Here is a 17,638-nt window from a genome sequence, read left to right on the forward strand (position 1 = left end):
TAATTTCCACTCCTACCCACTCAACCTCAACCAGTTGAACCCATTAAGCCATACCTATGTCTATCATATTACCAGTACTTAATGAAATTGAAATCCGCTATACCTTTCTTTCTCTGAGTCCTAAAAGCTCAATTCCTGGACCTAATGAGGTCTTTTAAATTCTTCTAAATAGTTTACTATGCAACCTCTTCGTACACACCAAATGGTCATCTGAGCTGAAGATGAGACTTGTTGAGGAAAGGTGTACCAGTCAACTTTAGACCCTATTCCTATTGCTTTTAATATCAAAGTCGATGATATAAAGCCCAAAACCTATAACCAGTCTGCCCACACACTCACTGGAGAGATTCCATGGATAAAGAAATTGAGGTTGTTTACCATGATTGGACTTAGGTTCTTGTACCACTTCCTCTGAATCATTGCATCATTGGGTGCAAGTGGTTCTATAAGATGAAATGCAAGGATGATGGAAGCTTAGAAAGGTTCAAAGCACAACTAGTTGCTAAGGGCTATTATCAAACTAAGGGGGTTGACCCTTGCAACTAACGAGGACCATAATTTCGATTGAGCTCCCATGAGGAGCTGCTGCCTCTCGATAGGCACCCCCCTGGATGCCCTCCAGTGGCCATTCCCCTGCACAAAGGAGGAATCTCCAAGTCCATGTTGAACTCTGACCTCCTACATTTTTTGCCATCAGGCATCAGTTGTGTTCCTTTCTCTATCCCTTGGGGGCATCCGCTACCCACCTCTTTGCACCTCCTCTCAAATTGAACCAAAGAAACCCAAGAGATAGAACCCTTCGACATGTCCTTTTTCATGGCTGATACAACAGTTGTCATAGCCACTTCTTCTTGGTCTAGGTAGTTTCAAAATTGATCAACTTTTTCTAAGAAATCTCATAACATCACATCTAGTTATAGTTGCATGGTAAGCTAGGACCAAATAGACCCTGGACAGTTGTTTTCTAGGTTGCTTTTACCAATAATGTCATCATACAATAGAACCTAAAAATTAAAGCCCAACACTCAATTTAGCATTATATGAACATAAATAGTACTAATTTTATAGCGCATGTAAGGTCTCCAGTGATGAAATCCCCCAATAGGCTATTTTCGACTTTAATTCTTTCTTTTTGTCGTCCAAAAGCATACTCTTTGACTTTGAGGGAGCCCTCTCTGGCTTCTGCATATAAATAAGAGTTTTTCTTTTTTGCTACTTCCCTTGAAAATAGACTTATTGCGATTGACGGGTAGCAAAAAGTGTCGAAGCAATGTTTCAATATAGAACAGTCTTTCATTTCAATAAACGAATCTCTCTCTTTCCTTGAGTAAGGATAGGAGTGCTTTTCAACAGATGTAGGTCAGCTACCGAGTGAATAGCAGGTTCACAATGATATAATGTACAACAAACTAAATGTTATTAAGAAACTCAATTTCAACAAACTAGTTTAGCTTATGATTAAGTTTACTTTGCAACTTCGTACACTGTAACATTTTAAAATGCTCGTGTTGATCTGTACTACAAACTAAATTTAATGGTGGGATATCGTAAGTATGGGCCCGATCATGATCATTAAGAAAAAATAATAGTTCACATGATTGGGCAGCTGCATTGATACAACATTGCTATTGCTGGCTCTACAGGTGAAATATTAGAAATTTATGTGGCGAACGACATTCCTTTTAGACTTGTACAGTGGTTAAAACCTGTGGAGGGATAGGCCTTCAATCTTTATTGCAAAGAAAATAGCTAATTACAACAAAATATTTCAGAACCTCATAGGATAGCATCATGACCAGAACACAAAACGACGTGGGTCCTAGTCATCATTCCCTAACCCTCCTTCTTTGAACCTAGATTCATTGGTGCAGCTTTGTTCGCACCCTACCTTTCTCAAAAGGGGTCGATTTGCGAATCAGCAAAATTCTTTTAAAATTGAGGATTTTGGAAAAAAAATTAAGAGAAAGGGATCCACCCGTCGGTACGAGGTCCAACCGTTCCTGCTGCCTTTAACATGGGTAATTGGACCAAGGACTAGGGATCACTTGGATCATGTACGAGTTATTGATGCAAATCCTATATGCTTATGCATTGAAGTTTTGGATTGAAGAACCAAAATTCATTTTGAATATGTGATTTGAACTTGTTTTGAAAATGAATTTGAAGATTAGAGGGTTTTCAAGTTGATTTAAAAACCTTTGTTTTGGTGCTATTTGATTTGAGATCCATAATTCTTGGAGATTTTGAAGATTAAATTTGAGTTCTTTGTTGTAAACTCAAGATGATTCATGAGTTGAAATTGTGACCATCTTATGATCAAAAATTTTTTTGATTTTTTTTTTTTGGCCAAATCATGTGATTGGGACTAAGATATTTAGAAACTTGTGATGATGAAACATAGATTCCAAATTGTTAGAAAACGTAATGTTTTCTAAACACATTTTGGCCAAGATTTTGAATGCATTGCTTGTGTTTTCTTTTGAAGTTAAGTGAAGTTTACAAATTCTTGTTGCAATATGACTTGGTCACTTTTTGCAACTCAAATTTGAATCACTTAATTTTTTGAGAATGTGCATGTGATGTTATTGGCCAAAATCATGTGCCACATGTTCTCATTCATGTCATGGAGTTCTAAGAACATTTCTTTCTCTCCAAAATCAAACAAAATTTCATATTCTTGTCCTAGAACATCCATTCATTTCTTGGACTATTAAAACACTTTTGATCTTGTTCTTTACGGGATACAAAGATTAAAATTTTTGAAGCGTTCTTGAGACTCAATCAATCAAATGTAAGTCTGAAAATTTGTGAATGAAATTAAAAATTTCTAAAAGTGTTTTAGAGAGAGCCGATTAGGTAGGGCTAGAACATTTAGAGAGATCCTATAAAGCATGGTCTAATTTCAGCAACTTGCATACATTTTACGTATGGATTGCTGAAATTAAGTAAATTTTAAAATAAAATGAAAATGATTTCATAGCCTTGCACTATGAAAATCAACAAAATGGTCACCCTTCTTAAAAACCAGTTTGGAAACGTATTCCAGCCTGATTTTAAAAGAGGAAAATGATTTTTAATAAGAGATTGCACGTGTATATGAGGGAGAGGGGGGAAGAAGGCTTGGACGAATCTTCTTTCTCCTCTTTGGTTTCTCCCTCCTAGCTCGTTGACTGCAGCAACTTGGTGAAATACTCAAAAATTTTGTCCCCCCCCCCCCCCCCCCCTCCCCTGTAGCCAATGGGAGGTCTATATAGAGGAGGAGGTGGGTTTAACCACCTTTTTAACTCACATTGGGAACTCACTTAAGACCTTGGGGACTTGTAAAATAAGTCAAATAGGGTTTAGCCCATTTACACAAGCTAGGTGGGCTGGGTTAGGTGTGGTCCACCTTGGTTCAGATCTAGTTGACCAACTTTGACCAAAATTTTGGATAAAAATGCCCTTGCACTGGATTTTGCTATATTTTACTCTATTTATTTTTTTCTTGGTTTGAAATTGAGCTTGTTAGGTTAAAACCTAGTTGTTAAGCTTTAAATGTTATTGAATTATGACAATTCAATTAAAATTTGAAAATTCTATCAAATTTGGTTTGAAAAGGGTATTTTTGTCCATAACTAGATTAAAGATGGATTTCAACTGAATCAAACTTTGGTTTCAAATATTGAATTTTAATTTGATATTTGATTTATATATTTGACAAATCCAAATGTATATTTGTCTTTCATAAACCAATTTAGGCTCTGTAATTTCAATTTGATCATAGAAGGGCAAAATTATCCAGATTGGTCAATTTCGACCAATTGACCAAAGTCAAAGTGGGTTCGACTCGGTGAAAGTCTATTTTCATCCACTGATTGGGTCGCAGGACAGACCTACCTTTTTTTACTAAGCGGAGCCCATATTGACCGAACTTAGCTGAAATTGACACCACATTTGGGTGCACCCGGGTCAAACCTACTTAGATTAAGTAGTTTAGGTGAGTTTAATTCTAGCACTTATTGTTTCTTTGGAATTTGATTTTTCTTTAACTAAGGGGAGAGCGAGATTAATGTCGTTCTTTTCCTATGAACCCTTATTCATTATCTCTTAAAAATGATTTTTTTCATTTAATGGAGAGAAGAATATATATATATATATATATATATATATATATATATATATATATATATATATATATATATATATATATATATATATATATAAAGGGGGTGAAAGATCTCTAGGGTGGCTCTTGACCACACAGACTGGGTGGGCCCCACACGGGGGTTCCACATAACATTCTAGACCGAATTAGATCAAATTCTTGGATTTGAATCAAAATTTAAAATTTTCAATTGGATATGGATTTCAAATGACATTTGCAATTGAATTTGGATGTCAAATGACATTTGGACATAGTTTGGACTCGTAATCCTGCATTGGAATTTGTGTCACTGGTTAAATTCATGATTTCAATATAAATTGTTCTTTAGATTCTAAATGGGCTTTGAAATTGCAATTTTTCACAGTTTCTTTTGTAAAATTTTGATATCGCTTCAATTCTGATGTGGAAAAATTTGGGGTGTTAATAAGCTCAAACTCATGTGACAGCCTATGGATATTTATAATCAAATTTCATTTTTAAGTGTAAAAACCAATCCGTCGCGGGAACTTCCTGCCCCACCACTCTGGTCATCCAGCTTTTCCAGTGTCTATTGTTCACCTAAACCACAATCCGACCCTGACCTTCCGGAATTTTTCTCATGCACATATTTAGTACCCAGCTATCAGAAAATAAGGAGCTATCTCTTGCCCAACAGTAGAGGCCATAGGTAAACTCGCCTGTTGATCCTTAACCAATCCCGCAAAACTCCTCCTCCTATTATTAGCCCAGGAAACAACATGCACATTATAAGCTACACCTGTAAAATGCCAATCAGCTGGGAAGAACCCGAGATGGAGCCAAGCAGAATACCTGCTTTTTGGAATTCTGGTTGAGTTCAGTTTTTTGATATTGCTCCTTGCAAACCTGCCTTAGTCCATGAATGCATCCTTGTCTCCTTTCATCGGATGCATGCTTCCTATCATTTCTAGTGCGCCATAAATACCTTATGATTAGACTTGCACACGGAATTGTCTTTTTGAACTATAAATCCCTGCTAACTATATTCCATTTTGTCATGTCTATGACTGTAAATGAGTTGGAGATCGAACATGACTGAGTAATCCACACGCTGAGTAATTCCTTGTCTAATATGTAACAAATGGAGATCTGAATCTTTTCCTCTATGATATATTAGATGTTAAAAACAAAGATTTTTTTAGTTGCAACTTAATTTGTAAGTCAAATGTGTTGCATGAGTCCTACACACATGTGGGGTGCAGGTATATGCGGAAATGAATCAGATTAAGATTGGATCCAAGTATATCAGAGTCTAATCCAAAATATATGATACCTGCACATCTGGTTCCATACTCATGTTTGAGTAAAGGGTTGTACGCAAACACATGTTTGGTACGATTTATTTTTCATACCAAGTAATAAATTTGACCTGATATCCAATAGATAGTGAAAACAAATACTAGGTATACCATCCATTAAGATAAATTTTGATTTTCAATTCAAGTAATTGAATATTGTAAAAAAGTACTAAATTTCCTTTTTTAAAAACTGAATTCGATAGTTGTCTAATTTTCACCAACGTATAAATCTGATTATATGAATATAGACTACAAAAATTATAGCCTACAGTAACACACAAAAAAAGCATGTGTTTCAATTACTTGGGGGTTTCAATAAGCAGGGGTAGAACCAGATTTTTTTTTTTTCATGGAGCACTAACAGTATAGTTAACAAATTTTTAATTGGCCATGAGGCAGTGACCCGGGTCTCACAGAGCTGTCCTATTAAAGTGGATCCAAATCTAACCAAGTTCAACCATTAATTTAAGCTTTCAAGAATGGGCTTTATGGGGCATACACCCTTAGAGTCCCCACCTATCTATGCCCCAGTCTCTAAGACACAGATACTTGTGCTTAATAATGCACCGTCTCTAATGCAAGTCAAGCCTGCATTAGTGAAGTGTCATTTGACATCTTATTAATGCAATTACACACTACACTTTTATAAGAAAAACGTTTTGTAATGAGGCCTACAGTAATAGACTTTGTAACACATTTGTCTGTTAGGAGAGACTTTTACTAATGCATTGCTTGCGTCAATGAATGTATTTTTTTCTTATAGTGAGACTAAGCAATGTCCAAATACAAGCAGTAGCTATATCCAATTCGATTATGGCCAACTCACATCTAGAAAGGAAGTTGTTCAACGTAAAATTTTATTAGATTGGGTAGTTATCTATCCATGGATCGAATCCAATTCCACACTCATTCTGAAACATAATTTTATTTCATTCATCAAATACTAATCCATTCAAGTTTAATTGGATTTATAGATCATTTAAATGCATAAATAAGTATAATTTTGACCAAATATCTGGTTAAAACCGGTCTCTTCAGCCTTGGTACATTGTAATCTTCTAAGGAAGGTTGACATGAAGGAGCCAAGGCTCCTTCCTTTTCCCTTGCTCTCTGGATTTAGGACTGCGTCAGCGTGAGCAAGAGGTTGACGCCTATATCATTCGAACCAGCAACCAGCCATCATGGATGGGGCTCATTCCGTAGTGGGATGCTTTTAATTGCACTAGATATCAGCTTAATCAAAATCTATGCAATGGGATTGGCGGCGACTTTTGGATCCAAAGCACACATGGAATAGGATTTGCGATTGAATGCAAACTCAAATTCCCACAGCTTATTTTGGATGACACCCTAAAATTTATTTTTGAATGTGACATGATTTTGTTTCAAAAACACCACTTTATGAGCATTTTAATGACAGCAAAGTTGAGCTTTTGCCAAAACTCATTCGGTGAAAGCCACTTTTTCAAAAAGGAGTGAATAACCTTGCATCCCACCGGTTATTCACAAAATGATGTGTTTTGGTTTTATTATCCAAAATACAAAAACTTTTTATAGAACTTTTTTTTTTTAGATTGTGCTTGTTTTACAGCGGATCCTAGATTCTAGGATCTCCCATGGGTTTAACACAACTTTTTATGCAGCCTCGGATCTAAGATCCGAAGCATTTTCTTAGACTTTTCAAATAGTCAGATAATGTTGTCTCAGTCCCAACATGATTAAGTTAGTATCCCTTCGATTTAATCCCACTAATGCCTAAACCCAGCTGAGTTTGCTTCCCTACTTACAATACAGGAAAGTAAAAAGGGTTGGATGCAAATATTCTTAGTTCAATTCTTGTGGTTGTTACTCTTCTAAACTGCCACAAATAGTGGCATATGCAATACTGAAATTGAAGGGTATACTATATAACTGCCTAGGTCCGGGGGAGGGTGTTAGTGGGGAGGAGGCGCTTTCAGCCTATTACTCATGTGGCGGGTTCCCTCTCTCTCACCTGAAAAAGGGGTCTGATCTAAGCTTTACCAAACTAATTTAACTGGACCAGACCTAAGTTTTATCAAAACCAATTTAACTGCATCAGATGTGATTTTATAAAAATCCAGCTTAAATTGGATACTTCTACGCTTCATGACATAGGCTTTCACACAATTATTGATTTTGCTCTGTATTAAAATTTGAATTCGGATGCAAAGCTAAGCTACGGGATCTGGTTCAGTTATGAGTACAGGTCCCAGATGTTTGGCCAAGCTGAATGGATTAATGAAGATCTGATTCGGGCCGCGCAAATTCGATCTGTTGACGAGAGTGGAATGCGGATAATTGTTGGAGAACGCAACAAGTGGTGCAAACTTATAATACACATCTGAACAATGGAATCAACGTGGACCAATGAGAGCTTGCCTCTTATCCAACCTCATCCCCTCCACGGCTCCACACCCAAAATCTAATATCCTCATAGGCCCTTATTATTATTTGCTTCCAGCTCCTCTTTTATGCTGTTTCGTCGGCAACAAAGGGTTAAAGCAGCGACCACGAGAGCGAGAAGCGGGACAAGAAGGAAAGTGTGTTGTGAGAAATGGCCTCAACTGCTTGCTTCCTTCACCATATTGCACCCTCTGCCAGAGGCAGGGTCCAGTCCTCTAGGGCACCAACCAAGCCGGCTTTGGTGATCTGCAGGGCAGAGAAGAGCTCGGCGGAGGAGGAGCAGAATTCTGGCCTTTCTCGCCGGCTGGCACTCACTTTGCTCGTTGGTGCTGCTGCTGTTGGTACCAAGGTCTCCCCTGCTGATGCTGCGTATGGAGAAGCTGGTAATGTTTTTCCCTTAGAGCTAGCAAGTTGTTTGGGCACAACAAGGATGACCACCGTTCCTTTTCTGTTTGAGGCGATCGTTTGGTGGCACTTTCTTTCAGATTCTTGCTGGCTGCACTGACAGCAAGCATCTGTAGGTTGGTGTACCATGACAAATTGGAATTCATTCAATTCTTGTTGTCTTTTCCTTCTCTGGAAGAGTGGCTTGTGAGATATTTTTTTAAACAGTGTCAATCGTAGAAAGACGAAAGGATCGCACTTGATCTTTGACTTGTTGCAGTTATAGCATGTGATATCACGCATTAGCAATTCCAAGTCGATATTAAAGTCAATGGGGTGCTTCCCATGTGTTGGGTGTCCCAATGTTGGCTACGGGAATTTGAGGATTAGTTCTTAGAAGCAACATATAAGCTACTGTAATCAAGTATCAGCTTAGTTATTTATTGCAATATTGAAATCTTTTGTTGGGTTGATTTAAAAAATTTCAAATAATGCCTGTTCCACATTCCAGAATGCATGTTTTTATGCATATACATTTGTACGCAGTTGTTTTACGCCTGCAGTATTGCTACCACTTTCTGCTTCACAATGACCATCGTGCTGATCCTCTGTGGTTTGCTCGCGAAATGCAGCTAACGTCTTCGGGAAACCAAAAGCAAACACGGACTTCTTGCCATACAATGGGGATGGGTTCAAGCTTCTTATCCCCTCAAAGTGGAACCCCAGCAGAGAGGTGGAGTACCCTGGACAGGTCCTTAGATTTGAAGACAACTTTGACTCCAACAGCAATGTCACAGTGATGGTCACCCCCACAGACAAGAAGAGCATAGCCGATTATGGTTCCCCGAGGAGTTTCTTTCGAAGGTAAACAAGCAGCAAACTTATATGTTCTGTTGAAACATGATCCCCTAAAGTTTCACGCTTGGCTTTTTATTGGAACATTATTTTACAAAAGACATGCCTAACTAACATTTGAAGCAATAGTAAAGCATATCAGAATAGGCTTGCTGCCTAATTTTACTAGATTAATGTTTTGTAGAACATTCTTTTAGTCCATTATGAGCTACTTTTTACAATACATACTCCAAAAGAAATATACAATAGTTCATTCTCTGGAACCTTAAGAGGTCGCCCAGGCATCGCAACCATTCATTTGGCTGCCGTTATACCACACTCAGTACATTGACAACCAAGTGAATGGCTGGAACTGTTGGGCGACTCCCTCAGTGGATGATCTGATCTCTAGTTCTCCAAATGGGTTTAGGGATAGTCAAAAGGAAGTTATGTTTTCCAACCACATTCTTATGTTTGAAACTGATTGGATCAGGTCTATTGTGTGGAACCAACTTATAGCATAAGGTAGACAACTAATCATCCTGGCAGAGAAAAGAAATCTGTATGTCTGGTGAAACGTTTCCTGCAATTTTGTCCACTATCTTTCATATAGTAGTAGCCACCAGCGATTTCACTTGGGATCGACGAGTTTGGAGCCCATATAATATGTCAATGGAGATGAACGGTCGGGATTGAACACGACATAGGAATGGTTTTCAGAAGATATGACTTGATATAATCTGCATTCAAATGGATTGAAAATAAAAACTTGGACGAACCAATTCTTAGCATATGCATATGTGAAGGGCCTAATATACTAATTCTGAAGAAACCAATCCCAAGCATGAATAAAGCAAATTCAATAGAAAATGCTGCAAATGGGCGACAAAGCGACGATTGACTGCTATCGGATATCAGGCTAAAAGAGAGCATGGCAAATATTGGCTGACTGGATATCCCCAATGTTAGGCATAATGGAGTCAGGCCTTGGTAATTGGATAGTTGTGTTTAGGGGTGTCAGCTCTCTGTATGAGTTGAAAATTGTCTAGGCCCTGGGCCAGGGGATCAGCCACAGGCTTTTGTGACCTTGGTCCAGTGACTGAGGCTCTCGATCATGGTGTTGCTTCCCCATTTAATAATTTGAAGGCACATACATAGTGCCCTCTAAAATGCAGGCATATGGTAGTACTGCCTGTTGACATTTTCTTACTTTGGAAAAATTCTGACTGCTCCGGTGGTTCTAAAGGCAGTTTTGCAGAAAATGAAAGAAGCGTCTTAAAATTGCTCAATTGACAGGTAACAAAATTTAACTTGTCCTATGCAGGTTGACTATCTTCTTGGGAGACAGGCCTACTCCGGGAAGACTGCTTCTGAGGTAAATGAAATCAATCGAGAAAGTGAATTCTTGTTTTATCAAATGCATGAGTTTATATCGTCTAATTTGAAATTTTTCATCCATGCCTATTTGTTGCACTAGCCCCTTTCAGTTGGCACAGCTGTTCATTTTTCTTGTGAGGCTTGGAAAGTAATTTTTAAAGAAATCTACTTGTCATGAATGCGTATTGGTGCTTAACATTTTACAGTTTGCTCTTATTTGGGCACTTCAACACATAGTAATGGTGTTGGCAATTTAAATTGCAGGGTGGATTTGATAAGGATGCGGTTGCAACTGCAAATATCTTAGAGTCAGCGACTCCAGTTGTTGGCGGGAAGCAGTATTACTCTCTGTCTGTGTTGACGCGAACAGCAGATGGTGATGAAGGCGGCAAGCACCAACTCATCAATGCTGTTGTTTCTGATGGTAAGCTCTACATATGCAAGGCCCAAGCCGGTGATAAGAGGTGGTTCAAGGGTGCTAGGAGGTTCGTTGAGAGCACGGCTTCCTCCTTCAGCCTTGCTTGAGGATCCAACAAGTTGTTACCTGTGTTTGTATATGTGATGCTTATCAACAGATTTCTCTTTTATGATCTCTTATGAGATGCCAAGTAAACATGGATTGGACATAGATAGTGGGTTTCTTTTCTGATCTTCCGAAGCCTTCAAGTTTTGTTGTTAAGGATCAGATGGCAAAAATCTGAGATTAGGAGATCCCTAATGGTTTAATGGTTGCTTGGATTCTGAGGCTGGTAATTGATGATTCATTTAAAACTTGGGTACTCTACTCTGGTCAATGTTGTGATTGTCTGGAATAAGAACAACCTCCTACGAAGTACTTGTAGTGTTGGTGTATTATAACGGCGTCTAGATCTGGAATGCAATCCAGATATCTACCTTTAATGAACCCGCTGAAGATAAATAAGGCTAATAACAGGCATGGGGCAAGGATCAAATCTAATCACATAAATTTGGTGCAGTCTTCTTCGTCTCTTTTTTTTTTATGGTATCAGAGCAACCAGGCCACGTTCTTCTGATGGCTCTCAATACATGGCAGACAAAGAGATCAACAACAGCAGAAGTAGTGAATCTGAAAACACGCGAAGTCATGGAAGCAGCAGCAATCACAACACGTCTACAGGTCAAGCTTTTCTTGTTTTGCCGGCACCCGCAAATCTTCAGTACTTTCTTGCTGTTAAGCTAGAGGTAGACAATTTTCTTTTGTAGGAATTTCAATTTATGCTTCTGTCGAAAAGTTACAATCTTATGGCTTATATTGATGAATGGGAACGATGTCTGAGGGAATCTATCACAATCAGTAATAATACAATGATTAAGAATTTGGTGTATGACGAATGACAGTTTATGGCTCAACTCTTGTTGAGTTGGACCATTTCATCCTTACCGACAGTATGCATTGTCTGGTGGTGGGATTCAACATCTCTTCTCTTATGTAGTATGGTCTTCAGTAAAGAAGATATACCTAACCAGATCCAGGGCAAGAATTTGAAAGATGAAGGGACAACTTTAGAATCTCCATAAGGGATCCAAAACCATACATGTAATTGAGGCAAAAAATATTGCACACTGAGTAGCCTTGGTGGCAAAGCATGTGGATAAAAATGATTTGATCTCCTTTATACTTGCCAGTTTACCATGTGCCAAATATGGATCTTTTTGGACTGTGTTGGACACTCGTGTTGATCTGATCGTTCTTGAGGATCTCCTTCCTATGCTCCTGGTTCATGAGGCTCAGATCCAAGAAGCCGAGATTGATATTAGTCAAGTGAATAATTCCATCGCAAATCTTGTTATGCAACCTCAATAGACGAATCAGAAATATCAGTTTAATTATGGCTGAGGTGCATCAATTGCTGGTGTTAAGGAACCTAGTTTGAATTATATGATGGATGATCAAACCAAAGTTCGAGAGCACGATCTGTCAATGAAAAAGTAATGGCGGTGGTCAATAAGGCGAGATTAGTTAAGTCTGATACCCTGATATTGCATGGCAACCAAGTGAAATTTATGTTTATAAAGGTCTCAAAATTTTTAATAAGCTAATTATGACTAGTCAGATGTATATTGGGTAAGACAACATATGTATGGGACTTCAGAGCTTTTGCGTGCTTAACTTGCTTATGTTATCTAAATTAAGTTTCTAATGAATAAGCCATTTCCTAGAGGACTTTCAAAATTAGAAGTATAGAAAGACACCGTATTTTTAGAGTATCGACATGAGAAAACTTTCCAGGTGACTTTATAATGAAGGCAAGTATCGAGCCATGAGGATTTTAGGACTTACCCATTTCGATGTACCAGATCCAAATTAATCCACCATTAGTTTAACGGATCTAATTAGTCTATTCTCATTTTAATTCAAAGGTTTAATGTTCATCAACTAATAATATGGGAACATATACATTACGGTAATTTTGCGCCCACATACAATAAAGTTTCCATCAATTTACACCAAGCCTTATGTGTTCATGAGCCACGTACCGAGGAACTGGCATTGGTACTAACATCGAAACGTTACTTCTTGTCTCTTATTAGGGTTATAACTTAACTTTTACATTTGCAACTTAATAGCCACTCATTATTATTTTTTTAAAATCGAGATGAGTATCTTTAAATCATTATATATATATATATATATATATATATATATATATATATATATATATATAATATACTGCATGCATAAAACCAAGGTTTCTCCTTCACCATCACAGAAATACATGGTGCATGTATATGTGTAGATATGTAGATAAGAAGCGTGCACACACATGTACGCATTGACACACACATATAAACGAGTGATCACTGATAAAATAAAGATGGCTGAAGATCACGATGGAAGATTTCCTCCTAAAATCAAGCAATCGGCTGAAGATCAAGATGGAAGATCACTTCCTAAAATCAAGCAGTGGGCTGAAGATCATGATGGAGGATCAATTCCTAAAATCAAGCAACCAGCTAAGCATAAAGAGAAAGAATTTAAAATTCAAGAGTTACCTTGTTTTTCCAAATCAAGATCTATGATTATTGGATCTGCTATAACTCCAACTATATATATCAATAAAGAACTCTCTCAAAAGCATTGAGAGAGAGTGAGTTTTCTCCTTGTCGTGGATGTAGGCTAAGTTTAGCCGAACCACGTTAACATTTTGTGTCTTTGTTAATTTTTACTTTTTCATGGTATCAGAGCCTGGTCGAAGTTGATCAGCGTGAGCACGGGCAGCATCTGCTCCATTCTGATTTTCCGTAGCACTAGGATTCTGATAGAAGTCTTGTTGTCTTTTGTTACATCTGGTTTCTCTATTCCTCTGTTCATCACCATCCCGTCTCTTTGTTCCTCTGTTCACCACCATTGGCGTCAGCCACCGTTGACCTCCATAGTGATCAGGCAGCACCCTCTATTCATTTTGTTTCCAACGAGCCCAAGCCAGATTGGGACCGACGCCTGAGCCGGTCGGAATCTCTAGATTTCTGGCCCATCCCTATGGTGTTTTCTTCTTCAGCGAAAGAGACAGGCCTGCCTCCCAACTTCAAAAATTTGGCATTGTTTCTATTTACCATCTCTCGCTGTGAGACTGAACAGGAACCATCGTCCAGAAGTTGCACTTCCAAAGGTCTGGTGCTTGACCGGATCCGACACCAGTGCCGGCCGGAATTGCAGGTTTTTTGGTCGCCTATCCCTGTGTTGCAGTCCCCTGTTTTGGGCGAGAAGCATTTATCGGCTGCTGTTGCATCCCCTGCTTCAGCCTGTATTCATTCCAATAGCATCACCTTGATCAGAGGATCCTTCCTGAGCAAATTAATTGGTTCTGTTGGTGGTGTAATGAATGCCTAGAATCTGCTGTAGGTGCAACTGTAAATTGAAGAACAGAGGAGTCTTCGCCTGATCATGACAATCTCATCCACCGGTGCTGATTTCTCCAGTGATTCTAGCTGTCGAGCAGTAGATTCTTGGACGTCTAGGTGTCTACAAAACACCTCTGTGCAATCTCGAATTTTTTGGAGCTGCCGATGAGGAGCATTCAATTTTTGAAGCTCCACCTTCTTCAAAAAGCTGCTCTGCAACAGCCAGCAACCGGTTTCTCTTTTGCTTCTCTAATTATGCCAAACATTGTTTCTTTCTTGAGAAATCCGGTGATGCATCCTAACTTTAGTCAATTTCTGTCACTCCTTGGTTGAAATTGTGATCTATTATGTTATCAATGAGGCGAATCATTGCGTAAAAACCTACGAACAGTGAAGGAGCAAGTTGCAGGAGTCATGGCTGTTGTAAATTCAACCGTGTCTAGCTCAACGGTAGCTCCTGCCCCTAATCCAAGAACTCAATGGAATGCATTTTTCAGCCTAGTCTCTGTCAAATTAGACAAAAACAATTATTTGCTATGCCGCTCACAAATTACCAGTGTGATGAAAAGTCAAGGCTTATTGAGGTACGTTAATGGTTCTCTTGATGCGCCACCAAAATATCTTGATGCTAATCAAACTAAGCCGAATCCAGTATCATACATCAAACTAAGCTGAATCCAGTATCATACATCAAACTAAGCTGAATCCAGAATATGATACATGGGAACGTGCAGACCAGTTAGACTTGAGTTGGATTATGGCAACTCTGTCTGAACCTATGTTACCTCAACTAATTTCCTATACCTCGGCCTTTCAAGCTTGGTGTACTCTTGAACAACAATATGCCTCACAATCTAACTTAAGGATCATTCAACTGAAACGTGAATTGCAAAATGTGAAAAATTGTGACATGCTCATGGCTGATTACTTGAATCACGTTAAGTTTCTGCACGATTCTTTAGTTGTTGTCAATCATGTGGTTTCTGATTCAGATCTCGTTCTTTATACTCTTAATGGATTATCTAGTGAACATGAAGTGTTTATCACCACTATTATCACCTTCAAGCAATTACCAAGTTTTTCTAAAAATTTTTATATGTTGGTCACTCAAGAAAATCGTCTTCGCATTCTTACACCACCATCATACCATAACAGCGACTCCTCCGTTGTCACCTTTGTAACCCAATGTGGGCAAGGCTGAGGTAACTTCAACTATGCAAGAGGAAGAGGTAGTGGTCGAAACAGTGGTCACAACTGTAACAATAAAAACTACAGCAGTAGTGGGCGAAACAATAATCCCAACACCAACTTCAAGTCTGCTCAAGGAATCATATGTCAATATTGTGGTCGCAAAAATCATATGTTCACCATTGTTATGATATACCAAAGGTGTTTATGGCCATGGCAATTGATGTTGGATCAAACACAAGTCAAGCCAATACTGATGCATCTCCTTCTAATACAACTAATGATAGTCAAGAGTGGTACCCTGATATACAAGATCCACCCACCACATGACCAGCACAAATCAATCTATGCAAGGTACTATTTCTTACTTTCGATCTGATTCTTTTGTTGTAGGAAGTGGAGAAAGACTTGCTATTAAAAGTATTGGTAATGTATCGTTGCCATCTAAAAATACTTCCCTTACCTTAAAGAATGTTTTGCATGTGCCAACATTACAAAAGAACTTACTTTTTGTGGCAAAATTTACAAAAGACAACTCTTGCAAAATGGAATTCACACCTTATGATTTGACTATTAAGAATATGCAGACAGGGGAGATAATACACAGAGGACTTCTTAAAGAAGGACTATACTCGTGGTCAAGTGTTCTTAGAGACATTGCAGCTACTGGGGTAAAGAATAAAGTGCAACATGAAGGTTGTAAAAGCTATCTTTCTGTTTCAAAGGGAGTTGTTGATGGTTCTAGACATTTTGTAGGGGACTCTAATAAGTTATTTGATTTATGGCATACATGCTTGGGACATGCAAATGTTCATTTAATGAATAAGATGATTGCATCAAGATTAATTTTTGTTGATTCTATGCATAAATATAAAGTGTGTTCTCTTTGTGCCTTAGCCAAGATGCATCAATTACCTTTACCTATAGCAGATTTCAAGGCATCCTCTCCTTTAAAAAAGCTCCAGCATATCTATGGGGACCTGCTCCTTGTACATCTAGGGAAGGCTACAACTATTATTTGGTGATAGTAGATTATTACTCACATTTTACATGGATTTTCTCTTTAGTCAAAAAATTAAAAGTCTTTGCTTGTTTTCATAATTTTCACAAGATTGTTGAGCGGCAACTTGAACACAAAGTAAAAATCTTTTAGAATGATTATGGTGGAGAATTCTTGAGTCACGCTATTTCTCATTATCTTAATGCTCAAGGCATTCGACGATGGCTTTCATGTCCGCACACACCACAACAAAATGGTATTGCAGAGCGAAAGCATCGACATATTATGGAAATGGGATTGAGTATGCTCATTCAGGCAAGTATGCCCATATGTTTTTGGATTGATGCTTTCAAAATGGCAGTTTACATTATCAATTGCTTACCTATAATTGACCTGCAAAAGGTGACACCATATGAAAAGTTACTTGGTGAAAAACCTCAACTAGAGCATCTAAAGGTCTTTGGACATACTGTATACCCTCTTGTTGGGCCTCAACGCAAATCAAAACTTGTGCCAAAATCTTATACTTGCATTTTTCTTGGCTATGCTAATGTCATAAAGGTTACATTTGCTATAATCCATTAGACAAACGTGTCATCATATCTAGACATGTCTTATTTGATGAAAGTACCTTTCTTTACTCAGGCATTTCACTACCAACCACAGCTAATGAAATTGTTCAATGGCTTGCGTTTAGCAAAACTGATCCACCAATAGTAAAGTCTCTAATTTCTTTGCCAAACTCTTGTTCCAAAATTATTGAACCATGCAACCAAAGTCCTAGCAATGAAGATACCGAGCCTACTCCTACTAGTATTGGAACCAATATTGAACACACTGAATCTCTTCATCAACCTGAACTTCAACCACCATCGTCCCATGCCAACATATCAAGAGTCACCCTATGATCACTAGACCTAAAGATGGGACAAGTAGACCCAAATTTTTCTCTTACCTTAGTGAAACCAAGACAAAGGAATTGATTATTCAGAAACTTTCAGTCCAGTCATTAAACCCACTACTATTCGATTGGTTTTATCTATTGCTACCAATCAGAGATAAATTATTTACCAATTGAATGTTAACAATGCATTTTTACATGGCATA

At 38.2% G+C, this 17,638-nt stretch overlaps 1 protein-coding gene across 1 annotated transcript; it reads left to right on the forward strand.

Moving 5' to 3' along the window:
• Positions 1-7,927: 7,927 nt before the first annotated feature.
• On the forward strand, positions 7,928-11,107 carry LOC116267665 (oxygen-evolving enhancer protein 2, chloroplastic-like). The gene is given in 5 exon segments (XM_031649531.2): positions 7,928-8,267; positions 8,901-9,107; positions 9,110-9,132; positions 10,427-10,477; positions 10,744-11,107. Coding segments are annotated over 5 exon segments (774 nt in total). The 5' UTR covers positions 7,928-8,035; the 3' UTR covers positions 11,005-11,107.
• Positions 11,108-17,638: the final 6,531 nt, after the last annotated feature.

Source organism: Nymphaea colorata, chromosome 14, assembly GCF_008831285.2.
Source record: "Nymphaea colorata isolate Beijing-Zhang1983 chromosome 14, ASM883128v2, whole genome shotgun sequence".
Taxonomy (NCBI): Eukaryota; Viridiplantae; Streptophyta; class Magnoliopsida; order Nymphaeales; family Nymphaeaceae; genus Nymphaea; species Nymphaea colorata.